This window comes from Furipterus horrens, unplaced genomic scaffold, assembly GCF_987537825.1.
Source record: "Furipterus horrens unplaced genomic scaffold, mFurHor1.1.pri manual_scaffold_4, whole genome shotgun sequence".
Lineage (NCBI taxonomy): Eukaryota > Metazoa > Chordata > Mammalia > Chiroptera > Furipteridae > Furipterus > Furipterus horrens.
Window position 1 is genome coordinate 10,720,492 of NW_028327174.1, and position 17,155 is coordinate 10,737,646.

Here is a 17,155-nt window from a genome sequence, read left to right on the forward strand (position 1 = left end):
TAATTCCATAGGCAGAGGAAGAATAAAGGACTGTTGTGGGCCACAGGTTGCAGCCTGGGCATCAACAGAGAAGCTGAACTTGGGTAGCGCCCACGGAGGAGTCTTACACTGATCCCCATTTCCTGCTGTCAGGAGTCCATCAGGGATTCTTAACATATGCCAGAATCCAAATAGAATTTTTTACCCCCGGCTCAAACTGATTTTTACCCCCATTTTATAGAGAAAAAAGAACCCAGAACAGTGAACATAATGAGCTTTAGAGAATGTAGCTGGGTCTTCTGGGGGATTCGTGACCCTCCTGGTCCTGAGTATTATCAAAGGTGTTCATTTTCTGCCGTGATTTTTTTTCCACTCCCCAACCTCCACTCCTCAGACAGGGGAAATAAATGTGACAGACGACAGGACAAAAAATGAGAAGATGGAGAACTGGGCCTTGGACCCAAGCACTGGCCCACGTGTCTCCATTCTCTAGCCGAGGGGCCTAAGTAACTGCTGCGTTTGGTATGTTCTCTTCCCCTCTTCTGGGCAATGGTGCCTTTTTGTCTGGGAAGGATTTTTTTTTCCCCCCTGGGAGTCGTAAAAACCAAGAAGCCACAGAGACCCAAGTCAAAAAAGGAAGGAGTCACAGAGCACCAGTGCTTGGAGTCTGAGTCTCAGGGACACTGTTTTTACGTAACAGCTGCTTCCTGGTATTGCCAGGCTCAAGAGCGGAGAAGCAGGAGGATGGGTTAGAAAGTCCAGCAGTTGACAAGGACATGAAAACACTGGTGTAGATTCCATTGGCAGTCAGCACAGGTGACCGGGGCTGTCACCTGGCATACAACGTTGGACAAAACACAGGTCTCACGTTCAAGGAGCCAATAGCCCAGGTTGTAAACAGAGATTGAAGCACAGCATCGCTTTAGAGAACAGCCCGTGGGAATGGAGTATGTGATATTTCAGAGACGCGCATGCACCAAGCACCATCTGCCCCAGGCTCCGCCGTGGGCCCCTTTATCTCTCTTATCTCATTGGCCCTCTGAAGCAGGCATTGTTGTTCCCTTTTAACAGATCAGAAAACAGAGGTTCAAATACATTCAGTTGTTCGGGTAACAGAATTGGGGAGAACCAGGGTGAAATTTGCCTTGTTTCCCGGCTATAACTCTCTCCAATCTCTGCCCAGTATCTTGAACCAACATAAAGTGTCTGCCTTGCTGATAGGCACCCCCTTAGGCCTCTCCTGGAGATCTAGGATGGATGTGCCCCTGGCAGGCCTTCTTCTTTGGGCTACATCATCTGTACCCACACTCCTCTCTGCCCCAGGCAGCAACAGTTTGCCATCCCTCATTTTAACCCTTTGAGTGCCATGCGTAATTTGGAATTTGGATCAACATGAGAAAAAATCATATCAATATATTTACCTGAGGTACAAAAAGAACAAAATGTAAAGTACAAATTATTCCATTGTGACTTACTTTTATAGCCATCGAGAAAAGTCACTGGGAGTGACGCTGGCACTTTTGGGAAAATTTGTCAGCCTCACTCACAGTGACAGTGGCACTCAAAGGGTTAAATCTTGTTTCTTATTCCTCCTTTCCACTCAAGACCCAGTTTTCCATCCAGTCTTCCTCGTTGGTGAGGTGGCTGTTCCAGGCAGTCTAAAACGAGATATCTTTTGTAATTTGACGAACACGCATGCCGTGCCTTCATGGGCATCACTCCCTCCGTCCCAACCCCGACCACAGACTGCAAGGCAGTTGCTGCTCTGTCCCCTTTCCAGGTGTGGGACTGTCTCTGTGACTTTAGTGCAGGCCAGCCAGCTGGAAAGAGTCGGAGCTGGGACAGGCATGTGGGTCTGTCTGCTTGTCCCTGTCCCTTTCCACTGTTCGTTGGAATCCTGATGACAAAGAAAGGGACTTGTGCCTTGTCCTCCTCCTTGAAATACCAAACAAGGGGAGAACAGAGGGAACTCAAACTCCTTCAAGAGAAAATGACAAGCTGTTGGGCCCTTACACAAAGAGGAGGGGGATGTGCTTCTCTACCCTAAAGCCCACATTAATAGGGCTTTTCTAACTGACCTGCTGTAGACAGACAAAACATGAGGATTATTGAGAAAGTCATCATCAGGATTTTTGTTCTTTAACCAAAGGGCAGCTACTGAATGCTAACTACCTGCCAGGCTCTGTGGCACTCAGGATGAATAGTTAAGTCCTGCTCCCTGCCCACCCAGAAGTTCACATTCCAATGATGACAGGTGCAGGCATGTAAATAAATAATCGCAAGAGCATGCAAAGAGTTCTCTAATAAGGTTAAATGCAGGCATCTGGAGCACTGAGGAAGGACAGCAACCGCCTCAGGTGTTATGTTAGGAGTGTTTACAATGAGAATCAGAATACCTAATTTGTAGAGGCTAAAAATAAAATAGGGAGTTTGAAATTCTTGGTTGATCTCTCCCTTGCAGTCACATGATGGCTGTCATGATTGCAGTCATCACATCTCTGTTTACAACAGAAAGGTGAATGGGGTGGGAGGAGGATGGCACCTTATTTATTATTAGGAAATCAAATACATGCTTCTCCATGAATCCTTTTGGGGAATCTTGGGTCACATTGGCACTACTAGCTGCAAGGGAGTCTGGAAAATCAGTGAGTGGGATCATCATGATTGGCTTAGATCATAAATGGATCATGAGCCATTCACATGGCCTGGGAACATTGCAACTACAAACGACATCAATGTTCTGTTGGAAACGGAGGATGGCGTGGAAAGAGAGAAACATAGGAGGCAACCTTCTGCCACTTGTTCTGGAAATAAGTGTGTTTGAGCCCAGCTATGAAGGGTGAGCAGGCATTCACATGGTAGAAAAGAAATAAGGATATTCTAGCAAGGGTGGAAAGCATATGCAAAGGCACCGAGTCGTGAAAGATGGGTTTGAGAAATACCAGGAAGTTTGTTAGCCTGGAGATAGCACTGGAGTTGTAGTGGGGAGCCAGTTTGCGACAGCTGTAACTGCCAGGCCAAGGAGAATAGATGTTATCCTGTGAGACAGAGAAAGTCAGCGGAGGTCTTGTGACGAAGACCCATTTTCCAAACACCCTGTATCTCAGTAACTTGGAAGACACAAAGCCCGTGTTCTTATTCACCTGGCATTTGCACACAGTCTGATTTCTTAACACTTTTGCACCACGAATTATTTTTATGAACCCTCTGGGTTCTGAGTACTTAAGAAGCTGAAGTTTTGGCCGAACTCTTCCCATAGCCTGTCCTTGTGCTGACGTCTTGTTTCTATCTTCGACATGCATAGTCCTGTGCCCTTGATGGGTGAAAGAGTCTCTCATTTCTCCTTTAATCTTGTTGACTTCCCCTGTCTTCCCAGATGATGTTTAAGTTTCCTGGACAGTGATCAATTTCCATCAATTTCTCTGGCTTGCTGCAGGCGGACTCCAAGTCTGCGCATACACTCAGCCTTTACAGATAGTTCAGATCCAATTAGATCACACCCATGGGGCCCCTGGTGCCTGCCAGCTTCGGTAGTCCACCTGGCACTCTACGCCTCTGCTTCCTGCTGAGCTGGGGGTTCAGCTTGTGTCTCTGGCAAGTGCTAAATCACCCACAGCAGTTAGTAGCAGGGATGCATGGGTTTCTGTGTTTGGCAGGGAAAAGCAGGTTTTATTCCTGATCCCATAATCTTCTGTAAATTTCAGGTTCATTGATCGAAACAAAGCCATTTAATGTTTAAAGACATGGGAGAAATAAGAGGAATAGATTCCTAATTTTCTGTCTCCTTGGGTTCAAATCCTGACTATTCTACCTTCTAGCTGTGTAACTTAGGGAAATCTTATGCGCCTTCCTCATCTGTAAGGTGGCATAATGAGACTGTCACTTACAGTGTTGAATAAAGGATCATTGAGCTATGTCAAGTGAAGTGTTCAGAGCAGTGCTTGGCACATAGCAAGTATCCAATATATGTTAGCTGCTAATAATAATTATTATTATTACTACACTAATGTGCCTCAGCAAGTGGAATAAGTTATGACAGGTTTTTACCACAAGTTTGGAGACTCGTATTTACCAGCTCTTTCCAAAACTCTATTTTGGGCACGTTATCCTATGTGTCTCCATCTCCTGTGTGACAGCTTATCAATAAATGTCATCTACACCACCAGCTTGCTGCCCCCAAGTCAGCAAGGTTGGGTGATTCTGTCTCTCACAGGGCAGGAAATGATATTTCTCTGTGGTCAGACAAGCCCTGATCAAAAGAATCAGCAATAGTGATTCCAAGTCAGATTTTCAGAGACAGGCATTTGGCTTAGTGGAAGGAGGGTGGCCTGGGAGACAGAAGCTAGGCACCACTGGTCCCTCTGCTGGGTGACTCTGGGCAAGTCCTTCTCCCTCTGGGCCAGAGCTGCTTGACACTTGGCATTGGCCCAGCCCAGAGACAATCACTAGCAGCATCTCTGTAACATCTCTTTAAAAGCTCATGACATACCTGTAATTTCAAATGGACAGTTACTTAATGACTTCTGGGTTCATCTCTGTATTCATAGCCCCTCTCAGTGTGTGGCATAGAGTTGGTGCTCATTTTAATATTTGTTGACTGACTGACTGACTAACTGACTGACTGACTGAATGAATGATGTGCTATGAGCAGAAAGATTTGGGAGCAAGACAGATCTGATTTTATATTAGAATTGGCAGCTTACTAGCTGAGTGACCCTGTGCTAGTCTGAGCCTCAGGATTATCATGTGCAAAGGGATAATAATAGAAAGAGCCCTACCAGGTTGTTTGAGGATTGAATGTGGACACACACACACACACACACACACCAACAACAACAATTACAACAATGGGAACCCTGGCCTAATATCTACAATATGATGAGTTATTAGATAAACAATAGCTATTACTTACTTCTCTCAAGACTGGCACAAGAGGATGGAGTATTCCATGTTCAGATGATTAAAAACCAGTTAAAAAGGGTACATCTGAATATACATTCATAGTCCCTGAGTGGGCTCACCTACACAAAGCAACTGGGTTGCAGATAGTTTCAAAGAACCCCATTGGCCTGCCAGTGACCCCATTACCTACTTGCTCTCCCTTCCTGTCACCTTTGCTGCTTTTTCTCTAACACCAGCATTTTTGCCTGTAGGCGATGCCCCAGACCCAGCTGCCTGGGAGCGGGGACAGGAGGAGACGAGGTCTTCTTCGTCCTGGCTCTCGCCCAACCCCTGTGATCTTGGGCAGGCAGCCTCTCTAAGCCTCCCTCTCCTCATCCATGCAGAGCTCAGCCCGGTGACACAGTACTTAACTGTGGTTAGGGTCCTGGCTGGGGTTCCGGGTTTCGAGCTGGCTTCGTGTCTCAGCTCCGCAACTTACCGGCTGGGAGATGTGGGCAAGTCAAGTATGATTTCGAAAAAAAAGTAAATAAATAAACCAATGGATTCAAGTGGGCTTATTTGGAGGAATTAATGACCGTCTCTGCAGAGAGCGGAGCGGATCTGGGCCCAGTAATTAAGATTGTGGACTCAGGGGCCAGCCCTCATTCTCACCTGAAGTCCTTCCGTGTTGAGGAAGCCCACGTTTCCTGAGTCAGGGGCACAGCCCTCGGCCTCGCCACTGCCTCAGTGCGCGGCAAGCACCAGACTCTTTCGCAACAAGACGTGATCCCCGCTGGGCGTGAGCGGCACCCGCTCGTGTGCAGTTATTTTAATGCAGGCTCAGGTCCTCCTCGTGCCTGCTTGGGTGTAGTCTTAGAGGAGCATCTTCTCTCTTACACCCTCCAGAAGGCACGGGAAGAGAACCTTGTATTTCCCGTTCATCCTTCCCTGAAATGCAAGCACCGCCAGGTGGCCTCACTCCAGGGAGGACTGCCTGGCCGGCCCTTCTGCTCTCTCCTGAAGCCTAAATGCCCACTTCCTTCCTCGTCGCTGCAGACACCTCCTGCTGGCAGGAGGAGAAGGCTGGGGGAACGGGGGCAGTCCAGGCTGGTGGCCCCGTCTCGGAGGGGAGAAGAGAACCCACATGTGTGGGGCCACCCTGGCACGCAAGCTCTGTGCTAGGCCTTTGTCCCATCCTCTTAAACTCCTTGGTGACGTCAGGATGACTGATCCCCACTTTGCACATGAGGAAACGGAGGTCCCAGGAAATGAAACAAGCTGCCAAGGACACACAGCTAGGAGCATAGCTGGGATTTGAACCTAGGCTGGTCTGACATCCCTAGTTCCTGCTCTGCTGTTAGTTACGCCATTGCTGGGGTAGGCAGGTAGGGATGTGGTTTGGGCCTAACAGGTGTCCTGTTCTTCGCTGTGCCATGAGCGAGGGGCTTGGTTGCCCAGTATTCATCCAGCCAGCTTCAAGGGCTGTCCCTGCTGCACATCCATGGGATCCCGAGAGGGGCAGAACGCGATGGGACTTCCAACCTCTCTTTGAATGGCAGGCCCTGCGCCCTCCTGCAGAGGAGAGAGCCGGAAGCGACTGAGCTCTGGACACTCAGTCCCTTTGCTCCGTGTCACTGCCGGGGGAGGGGACAACAAGGACATTGGGGCATAGAGAGTGAAAGGTGAGACTTAGGTTGTTTCCTCCGGAATGTGAGGGAGCGTGAAAAGGGGAGTTTTTAAAACCTGTTCTCTATGGTGTTGAGGAAGGAACATGGGCTTTAGAATCAGATGCATTCAAACTCATGCTGGAATCCCGGCTCCAGCACTTACCAGCGCTGCGGTCCTGGGCAAGTTACTTCTCCACAGCTTATTCTTTAAAATTGCTTGTTAGGGTCATCAGAAGGATTTTTAAACAGACAAGGAATGCAAAACTGATAGCCGAGCTCCCCAGTAGAGGGGTGAGCAGTGCCCCCTGGAAATGACAGCCGCCTCATGCCTGGTGTCCCTGGCTCCACCTTCACCCGCCCACCCCGCCACTGACATCTTCATTACAACCAGGGCAATCTTCTTAAAACCCCGAGTTGGTCATTGCCCCCTCCTGTAGATGCATCTATTGTTGCAATCTCAACGTGGTCCCCCAAAGCCAGGATCTCGCCCCACTCGCCTCTGCAGCCTTATCGCCCTGTGCTCCAGCTGCTCAGTGTGCGACTTCTTATTTTCCAGAGGAGCCTCTTGGTCCCACGTGTCTTCCCTCTGCCTGGATTATGTCCCCCGCCATCCCGTCTCCCCAGGAAACTCCCACTCCCCTTCAGGCCCCAGCACAGGTATCTCCATGATGCTTCCCAGAGCAGTCTACAACTCCCATTTCTCCCTGATCCTCCCTCCATCACCACCCTCTGTTACCTGCTGGTGGGTGCGACTTCCCAGCCAACCGTGCGTGGGGCAGGGGCAGGCACCCAACAAGGGCTTCTGGTCGTCCCCCAACCTGCTCCCCGGTGGGCACTTAATAGTCAGATCCAGCCCTTCCTGAGCACTCACCCTATGCCAGGCAGTACTCACAGGCTTTACATAGTATCTAGTTGATTCTCACAACAGCTTTATGAGACAGTGTTATCCGTCAGTCCTGGCTGGAGGCAGAAACCATACCAATTATTTGAATAGAGGATCTCTAAAAAATGATAGCTAGGTACAAAGTGTTCACTTGGTAACAACAACAACAACAACAAAAAAAAAATAGAAAGCTGCAGGGAACGGTTCCCATCACTGGCGCAGGAGGAGCAGAGGTGGCCGTTACTGTAACATTTCTGTAACGTGGGGCCGGACCGCAGATGCGGGGGGAGTGGGTCAGCAGGCAACTCCAGATGCAGCAACACTGGGCAGAGATGGGAGGAGGATGCGGCTGGTTCTGAGTGCTGGGAAAACTGCAAAAATGGGTTTAGCCGCTGCTACAGGAAGGAAGTGCCACTGCTGGTGTGAAGACAGGAGGTGGGGTGACAGTCCCAGGAACAGGAAACAACAGGCAGGAGCGAGTTCTTTCTTCCTCCTCCAAGACTCTCAGCCTCCCTCCCGTGGGCCCCGTTGGCAGCGCCTGGCAGGGGGCAGCTGGCAACGCAGGAAAAGGGTTTGCAGAATCCCAGCTTCAGCATCACAGAGCAGGTTTGGGGCTGAGAGATGAAAATGTGTGCACTGGCACATGCAGAAGCCGTTACTAATTCCCATGTCACGGATGGAGAAACTGAGGCACGGAGAGATTTTTTTTTTTTTTTTTTTTAAGTAACTTGTCCAAGATTAAATGACTCCCAGGAGCAGATCCGGGACTTGAACCCAGGCAGTCTGACCTCAGTGCCCTTGCTCTTAACTAGTCTACCGTAAATGTTAAGCAAATAAGTGAGTAAATGAGTGAATGAGTGAATGGATGAACTAGTGAGTGGGTGAATGAATGAGTGAGGGAATGAATGAATGAGTGGGTGAATGAGTGGGTGAATGAATGAGTGAGGGAATGGATGAATGAGTGAATGAGTGAGTGGGTGAATGAGTGGGTGAATGAATGAGTGGGTGAGTGAGTGAGTGAATGGATGAATGAGAGAATGAATGAGCGAATGAGTGAGTGAATGAGTGGGTGAATGAGTGAGTGAGTGAATGGGTGAATGAATGAATGGGTGAATGGATGAGTGAGCGAATGAGTGAGTGAATGGATGACTGAGTGAATGGACGAATGAGTGAATGGACGAATGAGTGAGTGAGTGAGTGAATGAGTGGGTGACTGAATGGATGAATGAGTGAATGAATGAGCAAATGAGTGAATGGACGAATGAGTGAGTGAATGAGAATGAATAGGCAAGCCCAGAAATGAGGCTTAAGCCAGCGCCCAGCTGTGCCTCCTACAAGTACGCAGTACCCCCTGCCTGACACTGTCTTATGCCCTGCCAGGTCATTCACTGGAACTCCCCCAAGAAACTTCGGGTGAAGAACAAGCACGTGGAGTTCTTCCGCAACCTCTACCTGACCTTCCTGGAGTATGACGGGAACCTCCTGAGGCGGGAACTGTTCGGCTGCCCCAGTGAAGCTGATGTCAACAGTGAAAATGTAAGTGGCTCTCAGGGTTTGGCAGCGCGGGCGCGGCCTCTCTGCTGGTCGGCGAGGACCTGCAGTGTGCCAGGCTCTGTGCCCGGCTCTGGGCATGCCTGTGATGAGCAGGTGCCATCACTGCCCAGGTGGGAGTCCACTCTCTGGTGGGAGAGATGGGCACGTAAGCAGATCCTCGCCACACTCATCACTGGATGCAGAGGGGCAACACTTGGCCCGGGCTAGGTGAAGTCAGACGTGAGTTTCCAGGCGGAGGAATCAGAATGAGCAAAAACACTATTGAATCAACAGAAAAAGGGTCTCTCCACAACCAGGAAGCTCTGAGGTCTTTGTTGTCATGACACCCCCATGGGAGACCCAGCATTCAGTGTCCTTAGTGCATGGGGTGACGCCAAAGATTTTCATAAGAAACTGACTCCATTAGGGGTTAGCAGGGGTGAAGAAAGCGTTAGCTAAGTGATCACAGGCATAGCTAACATCTATATTTTCTTATTTCTTCATCATTTATAATTGTTTTTGTATGTTATATCTCAGGTACTCATAGAAACCCCTTCTTCCTTCCCAATTAGAGTTGCAGAAATTTAGGCACAGAGAGGTTAAGCAGGTTGTCTATGGTCACACAGCAAGCAAGAAGCAAAGTTGAGACTGATTTGAAGTCCTGAGGAGCAGGATGCAGGGAAGCAGCAGCACACTGTAGCAGAAAAAGCAGGGAATGTAGGGGTAAGGATGACCTGGGTCTGGTTCTTATCCCTTCCAGCTGCCACCTGTGTGACCTCAGGCAAGTTACTCAACTGCTCTGTTCTTCAGTTTCCTGAACTGTTAAATGGGGATGAAAAACTGTTACAGGGATTTGTGAGACTAAGTGAGAAATTGAATGTAAAGCACCTGGATCAGCATCTGTCATGTGTTAGATGCCTGATAAATATTTGTTCCCTACCCTTTCCTTGGCCCTTAGTCTTAGACACAGAAGTAATTGGTTCATTTAGTCAGTCAACAAACATTGGCTGAGGGTTTTCTTATTCTGAGCCCTGAATATTAGTAAAAAAAAAGGATAATGGTCCCTGCTGTCATGGTGGTTATATTTTAATGGGGAAACACAATTAATCACTACACAAACTATCAAGAGAAATTGTCAGCCAGTGGCAGGTGCTACATAGCGACATATTAGTGAGCAGTCAGTCAGGCAGCTCCATTGGTTTTGGGGGGTCTGGGAGGACTTCTCTGAGGAGGTGACATTTCATCTGAGACCTGAATATAATACAAGAAAGAGCCACCCTTAGAAAGCAAGGGATCAGGGGAATATAAATGCGGCCACAATGAGGTATCACCTCGCGCATTTGGAATGGCTATTATCAAAGAACACAAGATAACAAGAGTTTCCCAGGAACCGGAACCCGGGGCACTGTTGGTAGAATGTCAGTCGGCACAGCTACTGTGGAAAACAGTATGGAGTTTCCTTAAGAAATTAAAAACAGAGCTGCTTTATGATCCAGCAGTTCCATGTTGGGGTATATACCCAGAGGAATCAAAATGAAGATCTGGAAGTAATATCTGCACTCCCCTGTTCACTGTGGCGTTAGAGCCAAGAGGGGGAAACAGCCTAAGTGTCCCCTGACAGATGAATGAGGAAAATGTGGTTTATACACGATGGAATAGTATTCGTCCTTTAAAAGGCAGGGGAGGGGGATCTTATCGTTGTGACAACATGGATGGGCCTGGAAGACATTACGCTACGTAAAGTGTCTGTCGCAGAATTACAAATACTGCGTGATTGCTCAAATATGAGGCATCTAAAATGGTGAAATATAGAGAAATAGACAATAGAATGGTAGTTGCAGGGGATGAGGGGAGAGGGGAGAGAGAGTTGTTCAGTGAGCATAAAGCTACAGTTATACAAGGTGAGTCAGCTCTGTTACCTTGATTGTGGTGGTGCTGAGTATATACATATGTACGAAGTCATCATATTGTGTAATTTAACTAGGTGCAACTTTCTGTATGCTAAGTATATACCTCAATGAAGCTAGAGGGGACAAAAAGAAGAGGAGCAAAGGAAGTACTTCTTGGGGGAGAAGGTAGCAGGTACAAAGGCCCTGGGGGCAGGACAGCTTTGGTGTGAGGAGCAGAAGGATGGTGTCCGTGTGCCCAGGGGCTAGTGGGGACAGAGGGCAGCAGGTGGAGTGTAGCAGCAGGTAGGCAGGAGTCAGACTGAAAGGATGTTGTGGGCCAGGTTAAAGCGTCCGGATTTTGTTGTACTACTGTTATTATTATTCATACTCTTATCTTGGATGTCATGAGAAACCTTTTAGGCTCCCAAACGGCAGGGGAGGCCACCTGTAGGAGGTCTGGAGTCATGCACTCACCTGGCCCTGGTCACAGGGCCACCCCTACTCTCTGTCACTTGACCCGCAAGTCACAGCAGCGTCCCCTCTAGCTCCAGTTTTTTTCTCTGCATCACCCTGGATGCCTTTCTCGGTGCCTGCCCTTTTACAGCACTGGCCACAGAGGAAAGAAAACCATTATGCACTTGAACTGTCTCAGATGCTGGGAAGCACTTAGAGGTTTGAACCAACACTGTGTTCTCTTGGTTTTCCCTTCAGTTCTCTTTACTCAAGTCAGTATTTGTCATCATCATCAACATTGGAGTGCCCGTTCAGCACTTTATTCCAGACGCTAAATAAAAACTGTTCTTCTACCTCTCTCTCTTTTCCCTCCATGCAAGAGGCTCAAATAAAAAGCCTTGCAGGATGAAGTCATCAATTACTCATCACATCACGGGGTTCCTTGGTCTCTTTCAGTGTCTTAGAAAGTGGGGCTCCCTTTATAAATGACTCAGCAGCTTTTCCTACCATCCATCCCCTCTGGGGTCATGGGAGTAGGGTGTGGAGGGAGAGTCCCCTGTGGTCCTTCCCAGAATGCATGATTGCCTTTATTTGCTCAACAAACACACGTGAGTGCCAGCCATCTGCCAGGCACCGTGCAGGGTGCTGGGATTGAAATTAGAAGCTGGCCCAGTCCCTATACCTGTACTACGTGACAGAGATGCCTAGAGGGTAGTCCGTTCAGGTTCAGGGAGGAGGGTGAGCCAGAGAGCGACCTTCTGTGAGCCCTCGCTCACCACAGCCGTCCTCCCGAACACTCTTGCCCTTGATGCCCCAAGGGCCACATTCACCACCTTTGCTGTTCCTTCTACGTCCTGGCTCACTCACGCCCAGCACAGGGCCTCTGCGCCTGCTCGCCCACTGCCTGGACCACCCTGCCCTGGGTGTGTAAACATCTCAGATGTGGCATCTTCAGAAACTTCCCCTGACCCTCCTCAGCCTCAAGTGACCCTTTGTCCCTCTCTGTCCTTTCATCAGAGTATATTGCTCTGTCCACAATTGTTTCTTAATTTTTTTCCTAAGTATAAGGCTCTTAGATTAGAGGCTTTGCCTGTAGTGTTCACCTCTGAGGTCCCCTCCTCCAGAATGGAAGAAAGCACATAGTATCCACTTAATAAATATTTATTGAATGAATCGAATACCTAAGAGAAAAGGATGAAGTACTGTTACAGAACCCCTGGGCTGTTCCAATGGAAAACAAACCCACGGGCTCTTTAGTTAGGGGCCCGATTGCCCTCTGCCAAAATTATAACTCTCAATACCAGAGTTTAGTGAAAAGAAAAAGAATTGTTTATTTAACAGTTATATAGATTTAGTTATTTGTGGATTTCTGTTGTTAAGTCTTATGTTCTTTAAAACACCCATAAACACATATCCTTGCCTCCCCACTACCAAACCAGGCTAGTTTTAGAAAAGTCAGAGAAACCCTTTCCCTACTTTCCAAACACAGTTCAGCTTTACCAGTAGCTGCCAATCACTCAGTTCTGATTGGGGAGACCTCGTCTGTGTTATGGGGTCCACCAGCTTTTAATCCAGAACCTCGTGATTTCTTGGCCTCCTTGTAAACTGCATAGTTAGTCCTTCTGTAATCCACATGGTCAGTCTGTTCCCAGTCAAATCTGCACAGTCAGCCTCAGCCTCAGCCAAATCCGCACAGTCAGCCTCGGCCTTAGTCAAATCCGCACCGTCAGCCTCAGCCTTAGTCAAATGCACAGTCAGCCTCAGCCTTAGTCAAATGCACACAATCAGCCTCGGCCTTAGTCAAATCCGCACGGTCAGCCTGGCTAAAATGTCTGCCGCTTATTTTTAAATCCCTGACTACGTCTTCTGATGCAGTGGGTACGGTAACCAGTTCTGACCATTCACAGAACCTCACGCAGGCTCTGTGTGCTTTCTCCATACCGTCCCCTGGTTCAAGCCCCCTCCCCTCTAACTGAGGCTTTGGATGCATTAAAGCCGTTTTGCATAAAAAAAGACACTAGCCACCAGCCTCAGGCATGTGGAGGCATTCTAAAAGCTGCTTCCTTTTCCGCATCCCCCAGCTTCAAACTCTGGGGTTTTTTGGAACACCCCTGTTTCTGTAACAGTACCAGGGAAAGGCAGAGCAAATGAAGAAGCAGAGTTCAGCCCTGGCCATAGTCAGTTGGTCGGAACATCGTCATGTACCCCAAAAGGTTGCAGGTTCAATTCCTGGTCAGGCTGCATACCTAAGTTGTGGGTTTGATCCCCAGCCAGGGTGCAATCAGGAGGCAAACGATCGATGTTCCTCACATTGATGTTTCTCTCTCTCTCTCTCTCTCTCTCTCTCTCTCTCTCTCTCTCTCTCTCTCTCTCTCTCTCTCTCTCTCTCTCCCCCCGCCCCTTTCCTCTCTCTCTAAAATCAATACACATGTTCTTGGGTGAGGATTTTTTTTTTTAAGTAGAGTTCAAAGAGACTGAGCTGGGCCTTTGTTTGCTAGGCATGCTGGGAGATGGGCAAAGAATGAACTGATCAGAAGAGCCTTGGCTGCACCGAGGAGTTTAGACTCCACCGAACGGTTTTAATCTTGCTCAGATTTACATTTGAGAAAAATCACTCTGTCTAGAGGATGGAATGGAGGTAGGGAGAGCACTTGGAGACTGTTGCCTCATCCCAGGCAAAAAGGTGACGCTGGGGCTGTGACCTAGGCCAGCAGCCGTGGGGAGGGGGAGGGAGAGAATAGGTGGATTGTTTTGTGGGCACTAAGAACGGGATCAGGGGCAAGTGGCACTCAAGAATCAAGACAGCAGGTCTCTGTGCCCTGCTCCAGCCAGGCCCCTCCAGCAAGCTGGCCCGCAGTGGCAGGGCTGGGACAAGGAGAGGGTCTGCAGCTTCGGACCCCTGGAACCACGCCTCTGTAGGGAGTCCACCTCCTGGTCCTTTGCAGCATCGGGTGTCATCTGCAAACACAACCAGAGGAAAAAGGCACGATCTTGGCTCTGGCCCACAGCTGGATGCGCCCAGCTTGGCGGGAAGTGTCTGTTAGTGTTTTGACAGGTACACAGATGGTGGTCGTCTCAGAGAAACAAAGTCCGGAACCTCTTCGTTGGACTGCAGGTCCCAGATGAAAAAGGGCTCCTCAAGACTCGTTCGGCCACTCGACAGATAGTCATGCAAACATTTGCCAGCCTCAGCACTAGGGATCCAGAGGGAGCATTGCAGATCCAAGCTCGGCTCTCACCGTGCGTGTCTAGTGAGGGAGGCAGAGAAGCCGGGGGGTTGTTGTCCAGTGTGATGAGTGCCCAGATGGCGGTGGTGCTTTGAGAGCACATGAGAAGGACATTACACTCACCAGGAGAAAGTGATCCAGGAAGACTTCCTGGAGGAGGCGAGATCCAAAGGGTGACGAAGAGTGGGAGGTATGGAAAGTGAACTTTGTGGCAGGGAGGGAGCAGCTCAGGCAGTGGAGACCAGAGGTAAATGGGAGTGGGCACATTCAGACTCGAAAGCGGGCAATGTGAGAGCATGAAGTGCACACAGGTGTGTGTGTTTTCTGTTGTTGTTGTTTGTGGGTTTTTTGCATTATTATAATTTCTTCATGGGGCGGTGATGATGGTGATAAGACTGGGAGCGTCCTCGTCATCCCAGATCACTTATAATAGTCGCATGACTTGACTTTAGAGAAGTCATATGAATGCTCTGGGATTCAGGTTTGCCATCTGATATATGGGGACAGGGATAACTTTGTCATAGTGTTTCGTGGATGCTTTATGCTCAATCACCAGCAAAGAAGGACTCGGCGCCAGGAACGCCATGTTCATTGCTTGTTTGTTTGTTTCACAAACCACGGTGTCCAACCAATCTGATGACGATCTGTCATCCCGCAGACGGATTTCAGGTTTTGTTAACCTTTCTTCTAGGAAGGCCTGGCAGAGAGAAGAACCTACAGAGTTGCTTAGAACTCTTGTCTCCAAACCGTATGAGGACTGTCACGTTTGCTCTGGGTCACATAGTCCCTGGCAAGTTTCCCGCCAATTAGGGGACTGCAGGTAGGAAGGAGAGGCCATTCGGTGGCCTGGCTGACAAGCAAATAAAGAAATTCAGGAAGCTGGCGAATTCATCTCTTTGTGTGGAGCTGGGAGTTTTCGAGTTGGATTTGGAAGGCGTCAGCCCCACACACAGTGGTGCAGAATGACAGGAGCTGATGGGACACGGTCGCCTCTGCCCACCTTGGTGCGTCCAGGCGTCCCTCCCTGGACCCAGAAAGGTGATTTGTGTGATGCAGTAAGCATCTGGGGGCCTTTGTTATTATTTGATTGAAATAGCCATGGAGGCTAGAATTGCATATCTTAGCATTTCTCCCCCTTTTCCTCAGCACCCCAGCCCCTGCAGCGTATCCAAGAAACCCCAGGACTCCACAGAACACAGTTGGATAATCACAGATATCCTCCACCCACTAATCCATGCAAAAATCCTTCTACGCATCCCTAACAGGCTTGCATCTGGCTTCTGCTGGGATCCTCCCCAAGACGGGGAGCTCACCACCTCCAACTCACGCCACTGCTGGAAAGTGCCAGATGCTAGGCCGTGCTTCCCCGTGTGGAACTGAAGTCTTCCCTTCTGTAAGGAACCCATTAATCTGAGTCCTGTCCTCCTGAGCGAAATAAGGACACCCCCCGTGGTCCCTGACAGCGTGGTGGATAGTGTAGCGTGTTCCCATACACTGTGTTTTGAAAACACACCCGTCTCTCTAACACGGGACTTGAAGAGTGATGCTTTATCATCAAGAACGCCTTGCCCCACCTAAGGGAATTCTCCAGGGGAAGAAAGTTTACCTTTTTCAATGCAAAACCATTAAAATATATATGTTTTAACCAATTTGGGTGGAAATCTCATTGAAGTACGTGCCCGCCCTTAAGTCACCCAATTATAGGAAACTCAATTTACAATTTCCGCTGACTGAGGTTGCACTGAGCAGGCTGGGCTGTGGGGAGGCAAGGAACTGGCCACAGGAGGAAGGAAGCTGTTTATCCTGGCAGGAAATTACCTTGGCCTGTTTGCTGCTTGTTCTGCAGATTCCTTTCTGACAGCTGTCACTTCCGCTTCGTCAGCTTCAGAACAGCCCTTTCTGCGGTCACGTCCCTGTTCCTCCTTACCCTGGCAGCCAAAAAAAGAGAAACCAAGGGTATTGAAGTTGGAAAGACCGATGGTGAAAGAATTCTCCACTGTCACGTTAGAAGTTAAATTATGAAACAGCAGATGTCCAAAAAGTGCAAAAAAAAAAGAAGAAAAAGTGAAACAAAGGATCGGACACCAATGAGTTTTCGCATTTATATGGAATTGTAAGTCAACAGACAGTGTCTGCAGACATAGAGCTTTCTTATCCCACGTCCACAGCAGACACCACTAATGAATGGCCGCACTTGCGCTCTCTGGGCTCTGTCCCAGCCCCAGCGTTCTAGCCAAGACAGCCCTCCAGGGACCCAGTACCAGTCTGCAGCCGATGCTGCGATGCTGCGGGAGATGCTGAAGCCCCAGGCAGGAGTCCCTCTAGTCTCCCCTGCAGTGGGCCAGCACTCTGTGCTATTCCAAGACCTTTCTCTGCTTCCGCTGGCCTTTGTCAACAGGAGGTTTCCTGCAGGGAAAGAGGAAGGGAAATACCACTAGAATCGTCACCACCATGGAGGGAGATGGGCAGGAGAGTCACATTTGACAGCTAAGGCAAGCAAAGCTCAGAGGTCCTGAGTTACTTGTCCAGCCACACAGGTCTTCAGCGGTGGGGCCAGGATTTGAAACCAGGTCTGCCTTAACTGAAGGGACAGACCGAGGCCCCGCTTCTTAAGGGCATGCAGCTCCATAGCTAAAATGAACA

The 17,155-nt window shown here is 49.0% G+C and overlaps 1 protein-coding gene across 4 annotated transcripts in view; it reads left to right on the top strand.

The window, feature by feature from the left end:
• Positions 1–17,155, top strand: part of LARGE1 (LARGE xylosyl- and glucuronyltransferase 1) — a 522,466-nt gene that overhangs the window by 414,455 nt on the left and 90,856 nt on the right. For all 4 annotated transcript variants that reach the window (XM_090272547.1, XM_090272549.1, XM_090272546.1 and 1 more), the window contains exon 10: positions 8,791–8,946. In XM_090272547.1, coding sequence (XP_090128673.1) covers positions 8,791–8,946 — 156 coding nt within the window. The remainder of the gene's footprint in view (positions 1–8,790; positions 8,947–17,155) is intronic.